Below are 26,495 nucleotides of genomic sequence, written 5' to 3'. Positions count from 1 at the left end.
CAAGAATCGAGATCCAGGTATCAAGGTTCCTAAGGGTTAATCTCACAGTTTCGGAGACTGGCTGAAAAAAATCCTGAAAATGATAATGAGCTGAATTTTGCTGAGCTGCACTGTGTCTGATGTTTGTTTAATGGTAACTATAAACACTGTTGAACTGTTAATTGCTGATCTGGGTTTGATCACTGACTTCCCTCTTTGGAATTAAATTTAGAGTCAGGTCCTTGAAACCTCTGTTCTGTGAAATAAACCTCTGATTAGTACTCAGGTGATTCTTATGGGGACATATAAAGAGGTAATTCACTATCCACAAACAAACGCTATATAATTGGGCATGTATTAAAGCCCTTGACGTTTTGTTACTGAGGTTGAAATTTCATATTATGAGGGACAGTTTCTACTGTATATTGTTCCAGGTTGGAGTCTACCCACCACTCAGCTTTCTACTGTCAAGCTCCATTCCTTTGGAACTCCCTGCCCTTAAATATCAGGGGTGCAGAATCCTATCTCCAATTCAGGAGTCTTTAAAAATCCCACCTATTTTCGTTAACCTTCACTGGTTGTGCTGAGGTCTGTCCAGGCTGTTGGCTATTCTGCTCTAGTTAGCTTTCCTGCTTATTTTCGAAGGAGAAAGATGGCCATCTTCCGATATAAATCAGGAGATGGCCGGCCTTCTCCCAAGGCCGGCCAAATCGGTATAATCGAAAGCCAATTTTGGCCGGCTTCAACTGCTTTCCGTCACAGGGACGGCCAAAGTTCAAGGGGGTGAGTTGGCAGTGTACCGAAGGTGGGACGGGGGCGTGGTTAAGAGATGGCTGTCTTCGGCCGATAATGGAAAAAAGCAGGCCGGTCCTGACAAGCATTTGGCCGACTTTACTTGGTCCCTTTTTGTTCACGACCAAGCCTTGAAAAGGTGCTTGAACTGACCAGATGACCACCGGAGGGAATCACCTCCCCTTACTCCCCCAGTGGTCACCAACCCCCCTCCCACCCAAACAAACAAATGTTTTTTAAACATTTTTTTGCCAGCCTCTATGCCAGCCTCAAATGTCATACTCAGCTCCATCACAGCACTATACAGGTCCCTGGAGCAGTTTTTAGTGGGTACTGCAGTGCACTTCAGGCAGGCGGACCCAGGCCCATACCCCCCCCCCCATCTGTTACACTTGTGGTGGTAAATGGGAGCCCTCCAAAACCCACCTGAAACCCACTGTACCCACATCTAGGTGCCCCGTTACCCTTTAAGGGCTATGGTAGTGTTGAACAGTTGTGGGGAGTGGGTTTGGGGGGGGGGGTTGGGGGCTCAGCACACAAGGTAAGGGAGCTATGCACCTGGAAGCAATTTGTGAGGTCCACTGCAGTGCCCCCTAGGGTGCCTGGTTGGTGTCCTGGGATGTGAGGGGGACCAGTGCACTACAAATGCTGGCTCCTCCCACGACCAAATGGCTTGGATTTGGCCGGTTTTGAGATGGGCGCCCTTAGTTTCCATTATCAGCGAAAACCAATGTCGGCCATCTCTAAGGTTGACCCAAATGTTGAGATTTGGCCGTCCCCGGCCGTATTATCGAAACGAAAGATGGCCGCCCATCTTGTTTCGATAATACGGTCGGGTACGCTTCTTTACGGGGCCGTCCTTAGAGATGGCCGCCCTTATAGATGGGTGTCCCCGTTCGATTATGCCCCTCAATGTTACTCTTTGGCGTTCTACATGGAATGCTGCTACTAATTGGGATTCTAGAATCTTGTAACTCTTTAGGATTCCAGAATCTTCAGAACTTTTAGTACAAGAACAGTGCTGGGCAGACTTCTATGGTTTGTGCCCTGAGAATGGCAAGGACAAATCAAACTCAGGTAAATATATAAAGTATCACATACCATGTAAAATGAGTTTATCTTGTTGGGCAGACTGGATGGGCCCTTCAGGTCTTTATCTGCTGTCATTTATTATGTTATGTTATGTTATGTTACTTGGCATTCATTAAAAATTTACATGTATATTTTTAAGCACCAGGATCTGAGCGTACATTTTATGCATGGGTCCAAAAATGGAGATGAAGGACATTGAGCCAATGACGATCGGAGTACATAAGTCTGCGCATATGAAAGGCTAGATGCAGTGCGGAACAACTGAGGCTCATGTTCCACACAGTTGCATGACTGAATTAAAGTGATATACGTAAAGATTCAATTGTATATCTCAAGATAATATAGTGTGATTGAGTGATTCAGCAAAGTGGTGTGGTGTTACCGTCTACTTTGAGTCGATTGGATCCAAAAAGGGTCATGGCAATAGGAGGATCACGGGTGGGTTAGGGGTGTTCCTTCAATTCATGTGTGCTGCTATAGAATATGAGGGATGCGTGCCTAATTTAGATGTGAGGTTTTACACCAGGGTTTAGTTGGTGTAAATCCTTGCATCTAAAACTTACGCGCTGATGCCAGTGCTATGCACTATTCCACAAACAATGCCTATCTATGAGTGCTCTTTATAGAATAGTGCTTAATATGTTTTTTTGTCGATGCCAATTTTTCAGCGCCATTTATAGAATTTGATCCCTATCCCCTAGAATCTATGTAGCATGCCCAGCGCTACGTGCTGAAACCCAAGCTTATTCTATAAGAATGCGTGTAACTTAATTGGCTTAACCCTTTAGTGTCCAATGTTCCCATCAATCTGTTCCCATATGACTTATGACAGGAACATTGGGCACTAAAGAGTTAACAAGCCAATCAGCATTGATAACAGTGCTTAACGAGCAATTATGAGCACTAATTGGCAATAATTAGAATTCACATGCATAACTTGCTAAGCATATTCTGTTATTCACTGCACCTAAATTCTAATGTGCACATCCAAAAAGGGGCGTGCCTATGGGAATGGTCATGAGCATGTCGTGGGCGTACTAAAAAAATGACGTGCAAGGTTATAGAATATACCTGCTCTGCGCGTAATTTAGGCGCCGGCATTTATACCAGGTTTTACTCGGAGTAAATGGCCATGACTAAATTTGGTCACGTGGAAAGGTGTTCATTGTATTCTATATACCGTATGGAAATGTAAGCCTATTCTATAAAATGTAGGCACGCTTTAGAGAACACGCCAAGATGTCATTTTATTCCACGCTGATTTTTCAGGCGTCATACATAGAATCTCCCCCATGTGCAATGCCACTGAAAATACATCTAATCTGCTGTGCAAAAATTGAGTAACTACTGGGCCAAATAAACGAAAATAGTCTTAAAAACAGTGTGTCAATGTTAAAATCTTTAAAACAAATATTCTTCATAACGAGATTCTAGTTTATTCCTCTTTGCTTGTAGAATAAAAGCAAACATTTCAGGGGTCCATTTCACTACTGAACTCAGCATGAAACCCCCACTTCTGTCTATCCAAGGCTCCTCTTGCTTCCATCAAAATGTTGTACAAAGAAATGGACAAACTTTAGTGATCAACTCTATAAATGGACTGGTCAATATTCAGCCACCTGTGGTCAGTGTTTTGTTTTTATTAATGCTATCTACCTTGGCAGAATTAGTTTCCAATATTAAGTGCCAGGCCCCAGACAGCAAAACTGAATATTAGGGTATGATTGGCCAAGAAGGTGCTGCCCTAGTATGTGTGGGTCCAGGTTGATTAAATTGCTTTGACTATCGACCCCTTTATTTCCTTCTAAAAAAATGGTTGGTTAAAACACAGATCTGTAAACTTTGAAACATGCCATTTCACTGTTAAAAATATTTATTCCTTAAAAATAACAACAAAGCAATTCAAGGAAACCAAGAGAAATCAAACACAGCAAGGTTTTTTATAAACAATAGTTATTACTTCTGTTCTCCCCCCTCCCCAACCAGTGTTGGCCAAGGTCAAAAGTCTTCAGTGTTTTGAGGAGAAGGTGATGCCTCCTCTCTAATTAAAAAGCCCACCAGCGTTGTAGATGCTCTTTATTAGGCTAGCAATAAAGTACATTAATATTGTCAGTACAGTGTGTTCCTAATAGGTGTTTGTGTGCAGCCTGCTTGTTTTTATTAATTTAAGTGTTATTTAAATGTTAGTGGAATAAAACTGAAAACACATAAAGGAAAGGTTGAAGTGATAATATTCATACCCTAGCATTGAGAAACAACAACGGAGTGGAGGAGTGGCCTAGTGGTTACAGCACTGGTCTTGCAATCCAGAGGTGGCCGGTTCAAATCCCACTACTGCTCCTTGTGATCTTGGGCAAGACATTTAACCCTCCATTGCCTCAGGTACAAACTTAGATTATGAGCCCTCCTGGGACAGAGAAACATCCACCTAAATGTAACTCACCTTGAGCTACTACGTGAGCAAAATCCAAATAAATTAATTATTTGAGATTCTGTTGCTATTATCTGAGATTCTACATAGAATGTTGCTACTATTTGAAATTCTATATGGAATGTTGATATGATCTGAGATTCTATATGGACTGTTACTACTATTTGAGATTCTAGATGGAATGCTGCTAGTGGAGGAGTGGCCTAGTGGTTAGAGCACCGGTCTTGAAATCCAGAAGTGGCCAGTTCAAATCCCACTGCTGCTCCTTGTGATCTTGGGCAAGTCACTTAACCCTCCATTGCCTCAGGTACAAACTTAGATTGTGAGCCCTCCTGGGACAGACAAATATCCAGTGTACCTGAATGTAACTCACCTTGCGCTGATACAATACAAATCTACATCTAACTTTCTCTATCTATATGGAGAGAGAGAAAGACTCTCATTCCTTTTCAAATAACCCAAAAATGTCCTACTGCAGCAGAAGCTTCTGCATGAAATTTGAAACTTGGGCCGCCACCACCCCCTTACCTTCCTGTGTCTGTCACTCTCCTGTTCCTGTGTGCCTGGACCGGGTTATCACGTTAATGCAATCACCCAGGTCCCAACACACAGGAGCAGGAGAGAGACAGACCCCGGTGCCAGGCCCCCCCCCCCTTGGAGGCCAGGCCCGGGGAATCTTGCCCTCCTGCCCCCCCCCCCTCTCTGCAGCCCTAGATGGAGCTCCAGCGCATTGAGCCTGCAAAACCATTGAGCTGTTAATTAATGAAACCTCAGAATTCATTGAACCAACAGCTAATTTGCATCAAAGATTTCATGAATGTGTCAAGGTTGAATGAAGACGCTTTGAACACAACTTATGGATTTACTAAGGGCCCCTTTTACTAAACCGCACTAGCGATTCCCACGCGGCAAGTGCAACAAAGCCCATTTGAATTGCATGGGCTGCATTGCATTTGCCGTGCCGGGAATCACTAGCATGGTTTAGTAAAAAGGACCCTATGAAAATAATCCATTATACTGATTTTTAAACTGGGTTTCGTGGCCATATTTGGCTACATGAAACCCTGATATATCTTTGGCCAGTTTAAAGATAACCGGCTAAGTCTGAATCTTTAAACCAGCCAAAAATAAACTGGATATTCAACGCCGGTCACCATAAACGGTCAGGCATAAGGTTATATGGTTTTAAGCTGGAAGATCCATTGTTGTTTTTTACGCCAGAGCAATTTTTTAATGATCTCTCTCCCCCCCCCCCCCCCCCATACCCAAATGGACTTGATCAATCACTGTATAGAATAACTGTTCAAAATTATGGCCCATCTGTTGACATGGCGCACCATCGGTGCTTCAAACATATTGCTGGATATACAGTCTATGCTGAATTACTCTAGACTTGAACTTCTGAGCAGTATATCCTACATACAAGTTTTCACAAGGGCAGATGAACACGTATATTACATTTTTAGACATTTGTTTGATGTTTCAGAAATAACTTTTGTTGCCTATTTTGCCAGACAAATTCTGATCCTTCCAATGTATTTGGGCAAATTGAACATTAGTTGACCACTAATCCGCTTTACTGATTTTATCCTGTAAATTATTAATAGGTAGGGAGTTCCATATTTTATCTCCAAGTACAGGGAACAGAGAGCTGAAAATCTGATTTTGAATTGTCTTTTGAAACGGTGATGCTAGCATCAGTTGTTCTTTCAGTCTGTTAGACTGGACCAAACGTAACGAAGTGGTCTTAGTCAGCAGTTCAGAGGTGAAACCCTGTAAGATTTGAAAAACTAAACAAGCAGCTTTGAACCTGAGTTTTTCCACTATGTTGAGTTGAAACACTAGTAAATCTATTCAATCTGTATATTAGTCTAGCAGCTGTATTTTGTACGATTTACAGTTTTTTCTGGTATGTTGACACAATACCAAGAACAGTAATCCAAGTGAGGTAGGACTAACATTTGGACTAGTAGTGCAAAGGCTTTTTGGTCGAAGAATGATCTGACTAGATGTAGCTGGCTCATTTTGAATAGTGTTTTCTTCCATAGCTGGTTAATATGGGAAGAGAAGGTGAGTGAAGAATCAAGCAAGACCCCTAGTACTCTGGTTTCAGACTCGACTGTAAAGCTTTGACCATTGGACAAGGATATTGATGATGGGACCTCAACTCCCTGATTTTGGAACCACAGGGCCTTGGTTTTTTGCACATTCAATTTCAGTTTATTGGTCAGAGCCCAGGTGCCAACAGCAGTCATGCCATTCGCTACAGACTGAGTTGGATCTTTGTTTGATGCTGTCACTGGTAAGAGAAGTAGGATGTCATCTGCGTAGGATAATAGTAGTTCATTAAGACCCAGGTGTATTGAGGCAAGAGATGACATAAAGAGATTGAACAATGTGACACATTTCTATTATTTATTTACTAGTGGAACCCAGCCCTTTCCTCAACAACGAAACGGGCCCTAGAAAGGCTCTCTTGTAAGCAATTTTTTGTCTCTCCCCTGCCCTCCCCTCCCCTCCATGTCCAGCGATTCTTCCCTCCCCTCCCATCCGTGTCCCACGGTTCTCTTCTCTCCTGTCCTCTCCTCCCATCCCATCCCATCCATGTTTATCGATTCTGCTTTGCTCTGCTCACCCTCCCCTCGATGTGCCGCGATTCTCTCTTCCTTTGTACCTCATCGTTTTCTGGCTGGCCTGGCTGGCTTCCCTTCCGTTGGTAACATCCTGACGTCAGCTCGCTTCCAGCGTTCCCTTCCCTCTCACTGTTCTGCCCTCCTCTGACGTCATTACGTTTTGACGTGAGGGCGGGGCAGTGAGGGGGAATGGAACGCTGGAGGCTGGCTGACGTCATGAGATGTTACGAACCCAGGCAGCAAGTCAGCCATGGAACGTTGGAGGTGCAAATTATTATATAGGATTGGGATTTATTAACTGCCTCTATGAAGAGATTCACTCAAAATGATGAATAGAAGTACAGTTTAACATAAAACTTACAGTTTTGTTAATAGCACAACGAAAGCAAAATGATCAAATGTAAACATAAATACAATTTCTAATAAATGAGAGAAGGGGCTCAGTGAGTATGAGGGTGAAAAAGCCTTCAAACGATGTGATGCACTTCTAACCAGGGGCGAAGTCAGACCTCGAGGCGGGAGGGGGCAAGAGCCCAAGGTGAGGGGGCACATTTTCGTCCGCCTCCCCTCCCCCCCCCCCCCCCCACTGCCGCCTTGCCACCCCCACTCATTGTCACACCCTCTGAAACCCTTTTCTCGTTCATTAGAAACAGTGGCGTAGCTACAGGGGGGGGGGCACGGGGCACATGCTCAATTTCATTAAAATGAGCATACCAGACATGACATGAGGGGAAGAGAGAGCAGGGCAGGAAATGCAACTGCGCCGGAAAAGAGCGCTGGAAAAAATGCTTCAGCTGGCGGGGGTTGGGGACCCCCGCCAGACAAATCACGGGAACAGATCCCAGTTTGGGGACCCCCCAGTGGCCCCCACGTAGCTACGCCACTGTTTCTAATGAACGAGAAAAGGGTTTCAGAAGGTGTAACAATGAGTGAGCCTTCAAATGATAGTGACGTACTTCTAACGTTTGAGAGAAGGGGCTCAAAGAAAAGTGAGCCTGCCTTCATATCAGGGTGACACACTTCAAATGAGTGAAAGAAGGGGCTCAGAGAGTGTGAAACTGAGAGAGACTTCAAATGAGTGTGACATACTCTAATTGAGTGAGTGAAAGGGCCTGGAAAGTATGAGAATAACAGTCTTCAAAAGAGAGTGACATACTTCTAATGAATGACAGAATTTGAGAAACCCTTTAAATGAGTGAGAGACTTGATATGGGTGCGACACATCCCTAATGAGTGAGAAAAGGGGGTTCAAAGAGTGAGAGAATGTGAGAGCCTTCAAATTAGAGTAACACTCTCCTAATATTACTACTACTACTACTACTATTTAGTATTTATATAGCGCTACAAAGCATTCGCAGCGCTGCACAAACATAGAAGAAAGACAGTCCCTGCTCAAAGAGCTTACAATCTAATAGACAATAATAATAAAGCAAGCAAATCAATTAATGTGTAGAGGAAAGAGGAGAGGAGCGAAGGGGCTCAGAGAGTGAGAGAGCCTTCAAATGAGTGTGACACACTTCTACTAAGTGAGACTCGGTACTCACACATATCTATACCATAGGGTAAGTTTATTATATTCTTCTCCCTTAAGTAAAACTGCCTTTTTATGTGTTGAACACTATAAAATCGACCCCTCAATTTTCAAATGCATTCTGAGCCCGCCCAATTAATCGGTGTTGAAAAATAGTGCTTATTGCTATACTACAAAACACGCTTACAGTTAGTTGCGGTTTACAGAATAGCGCTGAGAATTGCAACTACATTCAGGCACAACCTTTACACCAATGAAAACCTGGTGTAAATCTCCATGTGTAAATTAAACACAGATCCCTCTAATTCTATAAAAATGTGCATAGATTTTAGGAATGCCCCCAACCCATTCATGCTCCTCCCAGGACCACACCCCCTTTTCAGATCTATGCACTAGAATTTACACACACCTCTTTACAAAATACGCTTAAAAAAAGGAAGTGCTTAAATTCTAAGTAATGCCAATAATTGCATGTTATCGCCCAAATATCCGCCCTGATTAGCTCATTATTCAAATTTGCACGCGTAACTCAAAGCGCCTTATATAGAATATGGGGGGTTAAAGTGTTTAATTTGCATACCTTAATTTTCAAAGAGAGAGATTGTGGATATTTTTTCTTTGAAAATGTACAAAACGTCTCCTATGTCGTTTGCAGCTACATGAGGTGTTTGAGTACTGTTCCTGCTATGCCTTCTAAATAAGGTTTATCCATGAGTGATTAATTTGATCTGTTTTCAAAAGAAGTCCCATTTACTCATTACTTTCTCATGAATGCTCTGCATCACTTTACAATAGATGCAATTATCTCATCGATGTTTAATAAACGACATTCCAGAGACAAGCAGATGAGTTTCTGACCAATTCTAAATTCAAAGGGTAATCTAATATGGGTTAGCAGCTCTGGGACTGGAGAGTTTTAATTTCTTAATAAATGCTCAATTGCCTAAGCACACTGAACATTCTGTTGTTTTATTTATTTTTTTCCTGATGGTCTCAGAAAACAGAAAATCACTACTATGACTGTAAGCTTTGGTTTATGCAATGCATTTTGTCTAGCAAAAAAGGTGCCGGTACTCAAATGCCAGGCCACCCTTCAGGGGTGGAGTGATCATAGAGGGACTCACCCCACAATAGCCAGGCCCCCTGCAACCAGTCATAGAATCTATGACAAGGCAGAATTTGTATGTAGAACCTGAGCTCTTTCATTAAAATATGAGAACCATGGGTCATGTTTAGCAGACAGTGGAAAAGGTGCCGGTACTCAGTACCCCCAAGTACCCCCTCAAAAAAAGCCCTGTGTTTATGTTAGATGAGATTGCTTTCTGTTCTCTGCCTTGTGTCCCTGCTTTGGTAGTGGAATGTTTGTTGATTTTGAAAGACTTGGAAAGATAAAAGATTTATGTTTGACCCTGGTCCAAAATACCCAGCCCTGGCTGAGCCTCCCAGTTCAGGGGTGCAGTTATCAATGTGGGCTACCATTAAGCTATGCACAGGCCCCATTTTATGCAATGAGACCTAGATACTAATAACTGGGGTTAACAGTAAAATAACATGCCTTAACAGTAGCCCATGTTGATAGCTTTCCCCCTTAATTACAAAAACATAGAAATGTCTTTAGATTTAAAAATCACTACTGTATGTAATAAAAGTGAGCCAAGAAAAGGGTAGTGAAGCCATTGTGACATCACTGGTGAGGTTGGCTCTTAGGCATTGGTGGAATGAGGCATTATGACATCACAATATCAACTCTGGTTACCAGAGACTGAAACTCTTCACACTAAGGGGGAACTTGGGATACTGTTAAGATAAGTTATTTTACCACTAGCTCATGCTATTTTAGCACAGGTCCCATTTATTCATTGAGACCTTGTTACTAATAAGTGGAGTTAACAGTAAAATAACATATCTTAACTGGTGCCCATGTTGATAACTTTCCCCCTTAATTAAAGAAAAAAATGTCTTTAGAAAACAAAATCACTGCTATATGTAGTAGGTGAGCCAAGTATAGGACAATGAAGCCATTGTGACATCACTGATGAGGTTGGCTCTTAGGCATTGGTAGAATGAGGAATGTGGAATGAGGCATTATGACATCACAATATAAGATGGGATCCAAGTATAGAGCAATCAAGCCATTGTGACATCACTGATGAGGATGGCTTATGTACTGATGGCTCTTAGGCATTGGTGGAATGAGGCATTATGACATCAGAATATCAACTCTGATTACCAAACACTGAAACTCTTGACACTAAGAGGGGAAGTTATCAGCATGGGCTACTTGTTGAGAAGTATTATTTTACCACTAACTTGTGTTTTTTTAAGCACAGGTCCCATTTTATGCAATGAGACCTAGTTACTAATAACTGGGATTAAGAGTAAAATAGCATGTCTTAATGATAGATCACATTGATAACTTCCCCCCTAAGTACTGGATAACCAGGAACCAGACAACAATTCATAATAGGCTCTTCTCTGAGAGATATTGAAAAAAAAAAGAAAATAAATTGTGGAGTGTGTGTGTGTGTGAGTGTGGGGGGGGGGGGGGGGGGGGGAAGAGGGGGCAGGGCAGTGCTGGATTTAGACTTCGTAAGGCCCTAAGCTATATAAAGCTTGAAGGCCCCTTGTTAAAACATTACACCAGAAGGTCTCATAAAGGTGCATACCAAAACAGGCCCTTGGGTTGCCACAAATTTAGGCTTAAAGTATTACTTAAATTAATGCCATATAAAGCCATTTTAAAACTACACATAAAAATTTGCTACACAAGATTTTAAAAACCACAGTACACATAAAAAGACACATAAAATTCTAAAAGCAAAAAAAAAGCCCTCTGAAATTTTGTGAGGCCCTGTGGATAGTGAGGCTCTAGGTTGTAGCTTGTTTAGCTTATGCTTAAATCCGTCAGTGGGGCTGGGGATGAATAAGAGCATGATATACTGGAGCAATGTGTCTCACCTAACTGAAGTTAACAGAAGAGAAAAGCACTCATCCATCCAGCATGGGGACAAAATAGAGGGATAAGATCATTAAAGAATGATCTTATTTAATCTCAATAGGTCTCTATTGGCTTTCACTTAAATGCTAATATTGACAGGAAGCTTTATGAACTTATATGAAAACACATATCAGGACAAATAAATTGTGCTTTGTTTTTGTTCTTTTCACATATTCATTTTAAAACATTTTAATGTATATTACATAGTAACATAGTAGATGACGGCAGAAAAAGACCTGCATGGTCCATCCAGTCTGCCCAACAAGATAACTCATATTTGCTGCTTTTTGTGTATACCCTACTTTGATTTGTACCTGTGCTCTTCAGGGCACAGACCGTTTAAGTCTGCCTAGCACTATCCCCGTCTCCCAACCATCAGCCCCTCCTCCCAACCACCGGCTCTGGCACAGACCGTATAAGTCTGCCCAGCACTATCCTCACCTCCCAACCACCAGCCCTGCCTCCCAACCACCGGCTCTGGCACAGACCGTACAAGTCTGTCCAGCACTATCCTCACCTCCCAACCACCAGTCCCGCTTCCCACCACTGGCTCTGGCACAGACTGTATAAGTCTGCCCAGGACTATCCCCGCCTCCCAACCACCAGCCCCGCCTCCCAATCTTGACTAAGCTTCTGAGGATCCATTCCTTCAGCACAGGATTCCAAATGCTTATCCCATGCATGTTTGAATTTCGTTACCGTTTTCATTTCCACCACCTCCCGCGGGAGGGCATTCCAAGCATCCACTACTCTCTCCGTGAAAATATACTTCCTGACATTTTTCTTGAGTCTGCTCCCCTTCAATCTCATTTCATGTCCTCTCGTTCTACCATCTTCCCATCTCCGGAAAAGGTTCTTTAAAACATATAGGGGGCCGATATTCAGACTGCAGGAGTTAGACCAGCTAACTCCCGGGGACAGTGCTAAGCTCGGATATTCAATGCCGGGCTTTGACCGGCACTGAATATCAGGTTTATTTTTGGGCAGTTTAAAGATATACCAGGTTTTCATATGGCCAAATAATTTTGATGCTGCTTATTCTATGAATAAGCAGTGGATTTTCCCCCAAGTCCATTTTAATAACGGTCTATAGACTTTTCCTTTAGGAAGCCATTCAAACCTTTTTAAAACCCCACTAAGCTAACTGCTTTTACTACATTATCTGGCAATGAATTCCAGAAGTTTAGTTGTGAAGCAATATTTTCTCTGATTAGTTTATTGTGTGCCCAGTCAGCAGCTGTTCTGACCAGCTAAATAGAGCTGAATATCGGGGGGGGGGGGGGGGGGGATACACAATAAAACTGGCATTAAATCAATTTATGATGCTCAAAAACTTTTAAGGCACACTACCAAATCAAACGCTCACAAATGAATGCACATTCCAAAATTATATATAAACATATTCCATGGCAGAAATTTAAATTAAGACCCCTCCAAACATCTAATTCTGAAAGACCCTTAGATTGTCAACAGTCCATATAAGGGAGCAGTTGCAGGTAACCCCCATCTTCCTTGGACCTCTCTGCAGTGCAGAGGCTGTCTGGGTAACATTTATACCTCTGACTATATTACCTCATAGTTTGAATATTCTACATCTCCCCAGTGGTGTTCCTAGGGCGGCTGACACCTGTGGCGGATCGGCGATGCGCCCCCCCCCCGGCGAAACGATATCTTCTCCCCCCCCGGCAAAATGACCCCCCCGGGGTGCATTTTTACCTGCTGGGGGAGGGGGGGTGCCACGCGCCTGTTGGCGTCGCTCGTTCCATACTCCCTCTGCCCCGGAACAGGAAGTAACCTGTTCCGGGGCAGAGGGAGCATGGAACGAGCGGCGCCGATAGGCGCATGGCACCCCCCCCCAGCGGCGTGCACCCGGAGCGGACCGCACCCACCGCCCCCCCTAGGAACGCCACTGCACCTCCCCTAGAAACACTTTCTCACTTAAAGTCTGTGCATTGTTCTACAATGCGCAAACGTCTAGCTGACTTGAGAATGGAGAACAGCATCAGATATCACCATTTTAATTAGTAATCATTAATGCGTATCATGCATTTTATAAGTAATTAAATCAACTCTTTCCTTGGGTTTATCCATCAACTATTAGCAAGAAATTTGCAAACCTACCCGTGACTTTGCCTAAAATGAGTGATTTCATAGCCTTGAACTCGATTTCTACGGAGAAGTTGTATTTTAGTCTGAGAATCTGGTCAACCTGAAAGAATAAGACAAAGTAAGTCAATTTCATTACAAGCATGGATACCCAAGGTCAAACCAGATGCAGGCAGAGTTCTGGCTGGAAGTAAATGAGATCATTCTGTCTTCTCTCTGTCCTAACAATGTTCTCTTTATGAAATTTTTACAGGCAAAGTACTGGAAGAGAAGGGGAAGAACCGATAACTGAGAGGAAAAAGTGAAAGAAGTTTAGAAACAGAAAGATATGAAAAGAAGTAAAGCAATCGATAAATTGTGATGCGACATCTGTAATATTAGGGAAAGGAGAAGAAAGGTAAACGTGAAGTAGAAATAGTAGACAGACTGAGAAGGAAATGGACAGGATGAAAAGTAGTAAAGATACCAAGGATCGTATGATATGGAAAAAATAATATTGAACAAAGATATAAAATATTTTCAACTTACATCTAACATTATGTAGGTAATTGTGCCAAGGATTTTTCACACATATATGTCAGTGTATACATGTAAAAGACCTCCTATACGTAGCAGCCTGAAGAATTTAGCAGTAAGGAGTATTGCCTGAATCGTCAGATTTTCCACTTTAATACACCAACAGAATAAAACTCTCTGACTGGCCTTATTTGTAAGCAGACTGGGGCCCTTAATGTGAACGTTCTCACTTCTGACACTTCCTGGAGAGTGCTGGAAGCAGGGGCGCAGCCAGACTTTGGCGGGTCCAAAGCTGAGTTGAAGGGGCAAATTTTAGCCCCCCCCCCCTGGTGCCGCCGACCTCCCCCCCCCGCCGCCATTGCTGACACCCGCCGCCGCCAGCACCACCACCACCACCACCACCAACTTTGCCCCCCCCCCCCCCCCGCCGCTGACGACCCTCTAGTGTCTAGATTATAAAACGCTGTGGCTGGGGGGTAAGGTCCTTTGCGTTTTACCTGTATGGAGAGCTCTTTTCCTTCTCTGTTGATCTTGACATGATGTATCTGCTTGTTGGTGAACTTTTCCGAGTCAATGGTGAATATGTAGGGTCCATCGTTGCTGAGTTTATATCGAACCTGTAGGCTTCCTTAAGGAAAAAAAAAAATCTGGATCTGTAAAATAACATTTCTGAACTTGTAAAACCAAATCAGTGCAAAATACATACAGGGATGATTTTCTAAATGAAGCAAGGCATGTGTGTAGACAGAAGAGGACATGGTTTTAATTTCGTAACAAGGTGCCTAGATTAACTGAGCAAGAAGGAACCTATGGCCCTTATTTTAGAAGTATCCCCATGTGTAAATAGCAGCTTTTAAATGTAGAGATCATCTAGAAGTGGAAATAGAAATTTTAGTCTGAGTATTCCTGTCACATGCCCACAAGTCCAGGGATGATTGGACCCCTCCTGACCCCCCTAAAGCTCCCTGGTGGTCCAGTGGTCCACCTCCCGATTCCCCCTAGCACCCTCAGGCCCTGGGGAGTTTCAGGAAATTAACTGCTCACAAGTACATATGCACACAACTATGGAACGCACTACCGAAGGCCATAAAATAACGCAAGACCTAACTATCTTCCGAAGGCTACTGAAAACTGACCTGTTCAAGAAGGCATACCATAAACATCCATCTTAAATACTAAATAATAAGACTGCACATGAACTAGACAAAACCGAACTCTTATCACTTGACTGATTAACCTCATTGCTATCAATGAACAAGCACTACCACTTTAATCCTTATGTCGAACTTGATCTCTCTATAATTGATGACTTAACATATGTTACAATCCAATCTATTACTCAGGAACCTATACGCAATACCATAATGTATTCTTCTTTACCATGTATGTATGCACCTTAATGCAATACCATTTATTATTCTGTTAACCGGAAATGGCAATCGTCACTACGGCAAATGTAAGCTACATTGAGCCTGCAAATTGGTGGGAAAATGTGGGATACAAATGCTACAAATAGAAAGCTGCTGTTTACACCTGGTGATCCACACCAATCCAAAGATTGCTTGGAGGATGTTCAGGACATGGAGAGAGAGCTGTTTGGGTGGGCCTAAAATATCAACGTGTGTTCTATAGGTTGGCATTTACAACTGCCCCAAGTCATGCATAAGTGCCTGATGGATGGGCCAAGTTCAAAAGACAAAGACCAAAGCTCCCTGACCCCCAGCCTCTCCAACAGCATCTATGATGCCCTCATCTCCCCCAAACCCTCAGACAGCAAGGAATCCCTCTCCCAATACCCCTTTATATAGTTATAATCCCTTGATTGGGCCCTCCCATGACAAGTCCCCTACCTCATAGCTGCCTATCACAGAACACCTAGCACCCACCTGGGGGTTAACCCTGCAGCCACGTAAATGGTCTGCCCTCAGCACTGCTCAGGTCCACCTGCACCTTCTGCTTCTGCTGTACATTATCACCCTCCTCCCACCAAATGGGTCCCGCTTGCCTCTGAGCGAGTCTACCACTCTCAAGTTATTCCCTGGTGATTTCTAGGTTACCGAGGCCACACTCTCAGGGGCCCCACAGTTTATAGAAAGCACCCACAGTCTCAACACACAAACCACCAGGATTATTAGTCAGTCTATTAGATTGTAAGCTCTTTGAGCAGGGACTGTCTTTCTTCTATGTTTGTGCAGCGCTGCGTATGCCTTGTAGCGCTATAGAAATGCTAAATAGTAGTAGTAGTCCAGGACAACAGAGTCAATAAACTAACAGGTTTATTGTCACAGTAGAACAAGGACCAACCTTAAAACTATCTAACACCTGTTACTACCTGGGTAGCACCTGAGGAGTTTCAGGAAATTAACTGCTCACAAGTTTTGAACAGGGTCTCAGGACAGAGATGTTTCTTCTCTGTACCCTCAGCTGACATTGGGGAAAATCCAGTACCTCTTGGCTAGATTTGACAGGCCCAATCAGAGCCCAGGGCACCAACTGTGAAAATATCTGGCCAATGGTACTGCACACATTGCCTTTCACCAACCTTAAACCGGAAAAGAAAACAGCTTTTTTCTGCAACAGCTTTAAAACACAAAACAAACGCCATCTACTGGGCAATTATGAGAAATACACTTAATGAAATAATACTGTTCACAGGCTTTAAAAAAAACCTACTGTTTCATCACACTGCCAAATAAGGGACCATGAGTCTACCATAGCAGGACAGATTGGGGATCGCTCCTGCTTCCCATTAGACATCAGAGTGTTCTGATAAGAGCTGGGGGTAGGATCGGGACCTGGAGAGCTATTTGTCTTGGGGGAGGGGGATTGGCTTGTTTGAGGAGCCTGAATTTGTAGTTTGGGAAAGGGTTGTATCATCATGGATGTTGTTTGTGGGGGGGGGGGGGGGGGGATTTCGTAGGTTCTAAATGGTGCAGACTTTTTTTAAAAACTAGAGATTTGTTACTAGCAGCAGGCTTTTTCTTCATGACCAGCTTTCTAAAATTTCTGCTCCTGCTGGACATTAACAATGGACTGTTTGTGACAAGCATATATTTCTAATAATATGTATTTGTGGGCTGGGGCATTTGTTTTTTTATTTTTTATTTTTAGATAAGATGAAATCCATGTTTTTGGCATTATATTAAGGTTCCTTCACCAATATCATTTTTTGTTTTGGTTTTGTATATAGAAGGACCCTTCCCCCCTCAATCTGTATCACCCCTGGTTCTTATCAGGGATCTCTGGTGTCTAGATAGCAGGAACTCCTGCCCTGTCTCAGTCCTGGGTTCATAGAAGTGATGCGGTATTGCACTGGCAGGGCTATTCTGAAAATGATGACCCCTGGATGCTCTGAAGCAAACACTAAGCATGAAGACCATCATGCAGAAAACGATCACTCCTATTATAATTATCCCTCGCTGTTGTCACTGCTGTGTTTGAGCCATAATTTCTACACAGATTTTCCTTGCAAAATTGAACATCTATTTGACTGTATAGGATTATAAAGAAACTAATCTATAATGAAATAATTAATCCTATTGTTTCTCTTTGTATAAAAAAAAATCAGATGTTTATAATATGCTGCAAGGACATAACTGCTGCTAATTTTACAGGACACTATATAATAGTCTTTGCAGTTGGTGTTACTGTATAAGTGATAGGAGCTATCAGTACCATATCTACATAAGCACACAACTGTGGAATGCACTCCCAAAAGCCGTAAAGAACCACGTACGACCACCTACACTTCTGGAGAACACAAAAAACGTATTTGCTCAAAAAGGCATACCCTACCAACCCAACATAAATGCCTGACCGCTACAACACAACAAAACCAAAATACGGTATGGACACAACACAACTCTTCCGTGTATGACGCCCCTATGTGGCTATACCACACGAACTTTACCTTATCTCACGTGGCAATATCACATGAACTTTATCTTATCTCTACATCACTCTGTATTTGTCTAAACCGGAGTCTGCAATCGCATCTCCGGTACTATGTAAGCCACATTGAGCCTGCAAATAGGTGGGGAAAATGTGGGATACAAAAGTAACAAATAAATAAATACCTAGCTGTGTCTTATGTTTCTGGTAATCTTAGTCCTGTCTCCTGATTGGCCCAGCAGGAACCAGCTCAGGGCAGTTGTGCCCTAATAAAACATTTATAAAAACAAAGCAATCCACACAAAAATGACACAGGAAACTAAAGAAAGCATTTTTTTTGCAGATCCCTAATACATTTATACCTCATCTGGAGCACGTGTAGATAAGCATATTTATATCTGCTGGTTATGTAAAATATATGTGTAAACACCAAATTCTACTGGACTGTGACTCCAGAAATGCCTGCTTTATACACATATAAAAGTGTACATCTGATCCCTCTCTCGTATTTGTGTTCATGTTGCATAGTGTACTTCCTACCTGTAGAATCAGCTTTTATAGGTAGAAAGCTTTTGTAAAACTGTCATAATGGCCATGACCTCCAGGGTTCCTCGCTGAACAATGCCCCACCCAATCTGCTCCCCCAATAAAGAGCCTCCTCCTTATCTGCTCCTCATTAAGAACCCCCTGATCAAGACTCCCTGAATCCAGAAACCCCTCAAAGTAGAGTGCCCCAATTAAGACCCCCTGATGTACAACCTCCCAACAAGACCCTGTGATCCACCCCCCTGAAGTAGACCCCCTTGTACAAGTCCATACTTCTAAAGGATCCCTTCACCTCTGTGCTTGTAGCTTGTTTCCCTGGTAGTCTTAAACCTTTCTTAAGCCATCTGTCAAAATGGCACACCTAGTGGTAGTCTCGCTACCAGCCTGGGGGATCTCTAGACCACCGTTGAATTAAGGTATAGGCACGAGAGTGTGGAGAGATACTTTGAGGGTGGGGGATTTGATTGTGGCATCTACTTCAAGGGGGCTCGATTGAGGGCAGATCATAGGGGGTCTTATTGGAGGGGCTTTACTTCAATGGGGTTCTGGATCAGGGGGCTCTTGATCACAGGGGTCAGATCAGGGAGGGGGACTTTTGATTGTGGGCTGGATTAAGGGGCTCTTGATCAGGGGAAAACCCTTGAGCTCACTGCCGGGAGCATCAGGTTGCATCTTGGTGTCCCAATATTCAGGGTCACTAGAGTAATCCTACTTGTGGGGTGGCTTCAAGGTGGCATGATAGCAGATTGGAAACTCCCATGATAAGTCAAGGTGCAGTAAAGCTCACATTTTACCACACCTTGATAACTTCATCCCTAAATGTTACTGTATCGCCAAGAAGTATGTACAACCATGGGCGTAGACTGGGGGGGGGTGAGGGGGGACAGTGCCCCCCCCAAACGACGAGCGACTTACCCAACGTCGCTTCGGCGAACTGGCGGGCGGGGCACCACTGAGTAAAAGCAACAAGCAGGCACACTCGTCTCTGTCCGCTTCCCTGCCCTCTCAGCGTCCCGCCCGAAAGGAAATGACCTCAAAGGAAAGCGGGACACAGACTCAGAGAGGGCAGGGAAGTGGACGGAGATGAGCGTGCCTGCTTGCTGCTTTTACAACCTCCGCTCGCTCGCCGAGCCGCCTGTTCGCCGCTGGAAAATGCTGGCTCCTCGCTCCTGTCTAGTCCACTGGAAGGTAGGAAGCCATTTGGTAAATCTCTGCTTCCACTCCCCTGCGCAGCCTTCGCCGTTCACTCAAACCTGTGAGCTGCTGCATCCACGTGTTCTTTATGGGAGACAGATGCTGGGAAGGGGGAGGGGGGAGATGCTGGATAGAATGGGGAAGGGGATGGATAGAAACATATTAGCATATTCATTTGCATATATATATGCAAATGAATATGCAAATATGCTCCGCCCCATCCTTTGCCCCCCCAAATGAAACAGTCAAACTACGCCCATGTGTACAACATAAAAGGGCAATAAGGGATTACTGCAAACAATGAGCTTGACATGGCAATGCTATCCTGATCTCTCAGGAGGTAAGACAACAAAACAGGAACCAACTAAAGGAATGACAAGGCTGCAGAAACTAGAAACAAGCCGAAGAACAGAGCAGAAATGCTCAAGTCTTCCCTAAGCTTCAACCAGACTCCCAAAAGCCAGCATAGATCATCCTGAAAGGCAACTGCTTTCCAACCCAAGGGCAACATTCACAAATCTTTTTCAGGTGTTTTCTTGCCGTTGTGGGTTAGAAATAGGGTTACCATATTTTGTCCCCCAAAATGGAGGACACATGCCCCACCCCCACCACACACCCCATCCCGCCCCCTTTCACACCCTCGCTCCGCCCTGTCACATTTTCCCATCCCCCCTGTCACACACCCCGTCACTCCCCCTCCCCTTACCTTACTACTACCCTGGTGGTCTAGTGACCTCTTCGGGGCAGGAAAGAGCCCCCTCTTTCCTGCCCGGAGCGCTGCCCTGCATGCATCTTTCCTGTTCCTCATCTTGGCGCCGATTCAAAATGGCCGCCAAGAGTTGAAGTCTTGCGAGGTCACGTCAACTCTCGGTGGCCATTTTGAATCGGCGCCGAGATGAGGAACAGGAAGGATGCATGCAGGGCAGTGCTCCGGGCAGGAAAGAGGGGGCTCTTTCCTGCCCCGAAGGCGGAAGAGGTCACTAGACCACCAGGGCAGTAGTAAGTAAGGGGAGGAGAGGCTAGCAATCTGCCCGTTTGTCCGGATTTCTGGACAAACGGGTAAGCTGGAGGGCGGGCCGAGAAATCCGGACAAATGAGCAGATTGGCAAAACCCGCCCGGTTGCCTGGACATGTCCTCAAAAAGAGGACATGTCCGGGTAAATCCGGACATATGGTAACCCTATTTACAGTACAGTAGTAGATAATAATCTACTTTTCAAAAACTTCCAGATTTGAATTTCACTAACAGAAGAATGGATATCCTTCAACAACTTTGGCTGGCTTCAGAGATACGTGTGAACGTCTTTGTATGCCATATGCTTAAAGTTGTGCTATATGAACAAAATTCATTTGACAGCTTCAACCAGCAGGAAACAGAGGAGATCAGCAATGCATCTCTCTCTCCCTTTAGTGCCCCCCATATGTCCAGACTGACTAATAGACCAGAGATGGTTTCTCTCATTATATGGGTGGGTGTGTGGGCAATAGGCACATAAAAGAAAAAGAGGATATTTTCCTAAAAATTAAAAAAAAACATTATTAGGAAGGGTATGGAGTCCAGGTGTGCGGATGTTATAATGCCGTTGTATCGCTCCATGGTGCGACCGCACCTGGAGTATTGTGTTCAGTACTGGTCTCCGTATCTCAAAAAAGATATAGTAGAATTGGAAAAGGTACAGCGAAGGGCGACGAAAATGATAGTGGGGATGGGACGACTTTCCTATGAAGAGAGGCTGAGAAGGCTAGGGCTTTTTAGCTTGGAGAAGAGACGGCTGAGGGGAGATATGATAGAAGTGTATAAAATAATGAGTGGAATGGATCGGGTGGATGTGAAGCGACTGTTCACGCTATCCAAAAATACTAGGACTAGAGGGCATGAGTTGAAGCTACAGTGTGGTAAATTTAAAACGAATCGGAGAAAATTTTTCTTCACCCAACGTGTAATTAGACTCTGGAATTCGTTGCCGGAGAACGTGGTACGGGCGGTTAGCTTGACGGAGTTTAAAAAGGGGTTAGATAGATTCCTAAAGGACAAGTCCATAGACCGCTATTAAATGGACTTGGAAAAATTCCGCATTTTTAGGTATAACTTGTCTGGAATGTTTTTACGTTTGGGGAGCGTGCCAGGTGCCCTTGACCTGGATTGGCCACTGTCGGTGACAGGATGCTGGGCTAGATGGACCTTTGGTCTTTCCCAGTATGGCACTACTTATGTACTTATGTACTTATCACTCAGCACCCCTAACCTGATTCATGATTCAATAAACCACCACAGTTTTAATTTACACCAGAAATAGAAATAATCGCCAGACTTCCTTAAATCATTAGGAAATCTTTCCTCAAACTGAGGAAGGCCCATAAAAACACCAGTCACAAGTCCTCTGCTCCTTCCACGTTGCACCCCTGGGCAGTGTTGTTCAAAGCACTAGGTCAAAGTACTTAAGCAAAGTAAAAATAAATGTATATTTTCATAAGTACATAAGTGTTGCCGTACTGGGACAGACCCAAGGTCCATCAAGCTCAGTATCCTGTTTCCAACAGTGGCCAATCCAGGTCACAAGTACCTGGCAAGATCCCAAAACAGTACAACACATTTTATGTTGCTTATCCTAGAAATAAGCAGTGAATTTTCCCCAAGCCCATTTTAATAATGGCTTTTGGACTTTTCTTTTAGGAAGTTAGCCAAACCTTTTTTAAACCCTGCTAAGCTAACTGCTTTTACCACATTCTCTGGCAACAGATTCCAGAGTTTAATTACATGTTGAATGAAGAAATATTATCTCCCATTTGTTTTAAGTTTGCTACTTAATAGTTTCATTGCGTGCCCCATAGTCCTAATATTTTTGGAACAGTAAGTATGTGATTCATGTCTACCCATTCTGTTACACTCATTATTTTACAGAACTCTGTCATATCTCCCCCTCAGCCATTTCTTCCCGAGCTGAAGAGCCCTAGCCGATTTAGCTTTTCCTCATAGTGAGGTTGTGCCATCCCCTTTATCATTTTCGTCACCCTTTTCTGTAACTTTTCTACTTCATGGTAACCAGGATTGTACACAGTATTTGAGGTACGTTTGCACCACGGAGCAATACAAAGGCATTATAACATTCTCATTTTTGCTTTCCATTCCAGCCAGCGCTGAATATCGGCTTGGCCGGTTAAGTTTGAACAGGCCAAAAATAAACAGGATATTCAATACTGGACATTGAAAATGGCCCGACACTGAATATCCGGGATCAGCACCAACCACGAGAGTTAATTTATTGACCTATATGGACATTAAGATCACAGGGTAAATGCTTATTAGATGCCTCCTCTTCCTACCAAGTTTGCTTGCATGAAGATAGGGCTCGACTATTTTTTATAGCAGGACTAATGCCATGGATAAGACAAATGACATAGTAACTTGGTAGCATAGTAGATGATGGCAGAAAAAGACCTGCACGGTCCATCCAGTCTGCCCAACAAGATAAACTCATATGTGCTACTTTTTGTGTATACCTGACCTTGATTTGTATCTGCCATTTTCAGGTCACAGACCGTAGAAGTCTGCCCAGTACTAGCCCCGCCTCCCAACCACCAGCCCCGCCTCACACCACCGGCTTCCATTTGAACAGGGGCCCTTTTACTAAGGTGCGTAGGCGCCTACACGCGTCCAATGCACATCAATTGGGAACTACCACCTGGCTACCGCGTGCCCCGGGCAGTGATTCCATTTTTGACGCGTGTCCGATACGTGCATCAGGAAATATTTTTTTATTTTCTACCACGTGGCGCTAACTGGGCGGTAATCAGCAGTGCATACGTGCTGATGATTACTGCCCAGTTAATGTGTGAGACCTTACCGCTAAGTCAGTGGGTTGGCGGTAAAGTCTCAGGCTCAAAATGGACGCGCGGCAATTTTTATTTTGTCGCACGTCCGTTTTCGGCCAAAAAGGCCTTTTTTTTTACAGGTGCACTGAAAAATGCATCTGCACGTGTCCAATACACACACCTACACCAGCGCAGGCCATTTTTTGGCACACCTTAGTCAAAGGACCCCTTAAGTTCTTAATATGGGTGAATTTCAAGTCTGATTGATTTTGCAATAGCATTTTATGTATGCTTTATATCTTTTATGGCTGATATGCAGACCCCAGGAGGAAGCCCGGTTAATTCCCGCAGTAGGCGATTAGCCTAGATATTCAACGCTGGGCCATTCCTGGTGACCGGCATTGAATATCTAGTTTAGTTTTAGCTGGCTTAATGTTACTGGAAACTACAGGCCGGTAAGCCTCATTTCGGTTATTGGAAAAGTAATGGAAGCCATGCTGAAGGAAAGGATAGTGAATTTCCTGGAAGCCAATAAGTTGCAAGATCCGAGACAACATGGTTTCACCAAAGGGAAATCGTTCCAAACGAATCTCACTGAATTCTTTGACTGGGTGACAGGAGAATTAAATCAAGGACGTGCTATGGACGTCATCTACTTAGATTTCAGCAAGGCTTTCGACACGGTTCCCCACAGGAGGCTCTTAAATAAACTAGACGGCCTGAAGATAGGACCCGAAGTGGTGAACTGGATTAGGAACTGGTTGACGGACAGACGCCAGAGGGTGGTGGTGAATGGAGTTCGCTCGGAGGAAGGAAAGGTGAGTAATGGAGTGCCTCAGGGATCAGTGCTGGGGCCGATTCTGTTCAATATATTTGTGAGTGACATTGCCGAAGGGTTACAAGGTAAAGTTTGCCTTTTTGCGGATGACACCAAGATTTCCAACAGAGTGGACACCCTGGAGGGTGTGAAAAACATGAAAAAAGATCTGAAGAAGCTAGAAGAATGGTCTAACATTTGGCAATTAAAATTCAATGCGAAGAAATGCAAAGTGATGCACTTAGGGAGTAGAAATCCAAGGGAGACGTATGTGTTAGGCGGGGAGAGTCTGATAGGCACGGACGGGGAGAGGGATCTTGGGGTGATAGTATCTGAGGACCTGAAGGTGACGAAACAGTGCGACAAGGCGGTGGCAGTAGCTAGAAGATTGCTAGGCTGTATAGAGAGAGGAGTGGCCAGCAGAAGAAAGGAGGTTTTAATGCCCCTGTATAAGACGTTGGTGAGGCCCCACCTGGAGTATTGTGTTCAGTTTTGGAGGCCGTATCTTGCGAAGGATGTTAAAAAAATGGAAGCGGTGCAAAGAAAAGCTACGAGGATGGTATGGGATTTACGTTCCAAGACTTATGAAGAGAGGCTTGCTGACCTGAACATGTACACCCTGGAGGAAAGGAGGAACAGGGGTGATATGATACAGACGTTCAAATATTTGAAAGGTATTAATCTGCAAACGAATCTTTTCCGGAGATGGGAAGGCGGTAGAACGAGAGGACATGAAATGAGATTGAAGGGGGGCAGACTCAGGAAAGATGTCAGGAAGTATTTTTTCACGGAGAGGGTGGTGGATGCTTGGAATGCCCTCCCACGGGAGGTGGTGGAGATGAAAATGGTAACGGAGTTCAAACATGCGTGGGATATGCATAGAGGAATCCTGTGCAGAAGGAATGGATCCTCAGAAGCTTAGCTGAAATTGGGTGGTGGAGCAGGTGGGGGGAAGAGGGGGTGGTGGTTGGGAGGCGAGGATAGGGGAGGGCAGACTTATACGGTCTGTACCAGAGCCGGTGATGGGAGGCGGGACTGGTGGTTGGGAGGCGGGAAATACTGCTGGGCAGACTGGTGGTTGGGAGGCGGGAAATACTGCTGGGCAGACTTATACGGTCTGTGCCCTGAAAAGGACAGGTACAAATTCAAGGTAAGGTATACACATATGAGTTTGTCTTGGGCAGACTGGATGGACCATGCAGGTCTTTTTCTGCCGTCATCATCTACTATATTCGAAGATAACCGGTTATCTTTAAACCGGACAAAAATATACCAGCTATATAAGCGGCCTGACTTGGCTGCTTACAATAGCCAGATATGAATTGAATATTTGGGGATAGCTGGTTTTAGCGCGTGATATAGCTGGTTATCTCCTATGCACTAACCAGGAATATTCAACAGGGGATCCCCAGCTATTCTCCACCGAATATCGCCGGATAGCCAGTTAACTGCCATTTAACCGGCCAGGTGCAGTTCCTGGCTGCTTAACAGGCTTATTTTCGAAAGTGATCACCGGCGATCTTCCAACATAAATCGGGAGATGGCCGGCGATCTCTCAAAAGTGGCGAAATCGGTATAATCGAAAGCGGCTATTTTTACACCATTGCTGCTTTCCCATCGCCGCGCCGGTGAAAGTTCAAGGGGGCGTCTCGGTGGCTTAGCGAAGGCGGGACATGGGCGGGCATGGGCGTGGCTACCAGATGGCCGGCTTTCGCGGATAATGGGGAAAAAAAAGCGGCGTTCATCAGTATTTCGCCGGGTTTACTTGGTCCTTTTATTTTCACGACCAAGCCTCAAAAAGGTGCCCCAACTCACCAAATGACCACCGGAGGGAATGGGGGATGACCTCCCTGTAGTCCCCCAGTGGTCACCAACCCCCTCCCACAGTAAAACAATACAAATAAAAACCTATTTTTTTACCAGCCTGTATGCCACCCTCAAATGTCATACCCAGCTACCTGACAGCAGTATGCAAGTCCCTGGAGCAGGTTTTAATGGGTGCAGTGCACTTCAGGCAGGCAGACCCAGGTCCATCCCCCCCCACCTACCTGTTACACTTGTGGTGCTAAGTGTTGAGCCCTCCAAAGCTCCCCAAAACCCACTGTACCCACATGTAGGTGCCCCCCTTCACCCATAAGGGCTATGGTAATGGTGTA

The 26,495-nt window shown here is 44.2% G+C and overlaps 1 protein-coding gene across 4 annotated transcripts in view; it reads right to left on the bottom strand.

Moving 5' to 3' along the window:
- The window catches only part of CNTNAP5 (contactin associated protein like 5), a 531,488-nt gene that overhangs the window by 37,687 nt on the left and 467,306 nt on the right, over nucleotides 1-26,495 (bottom strand). For all 4 annotated transcript variants that reach the window (XM_030209381.1, XM_030209382.1, XM_030209384.1 and 1 more), the window contains 2 exons: nucleotides 14,576-14,706; nucleotides 13,578-13,665 (listed from right to left, as the gene is read on the bottom strand). In XM_030209381.1, the coding sequence (XP_030065241.1) occupies nucleotides 13,578-13,665; nucleotides 14,576-14,706 (219 nt within the window). The remainder of the gene's footprint in view (nucleotides 1-13,577; nucleotides 13,666-14,575; nucleotides 14,707-26,495) is intronic.

This window comes from Microcaecilia unicolor, chromosome 7 (genome assembly GCF_901765095.1).
Source record: "Microcaecilia unicolor chromosome 7, aMicUni1.1, whole genome shotgun sequence".
Lineage (NCBI taxonomy): Eukaryota > Metazoa > Chordata > Amphibia > Gymnophiona > Siphonopidae > Microcaecilia > Microcaecilia unicolor.
Note: the sequence above shows the minus strand (reverse complement) of the source record. Positions and strands in the feature narration are given on the sequence as shown.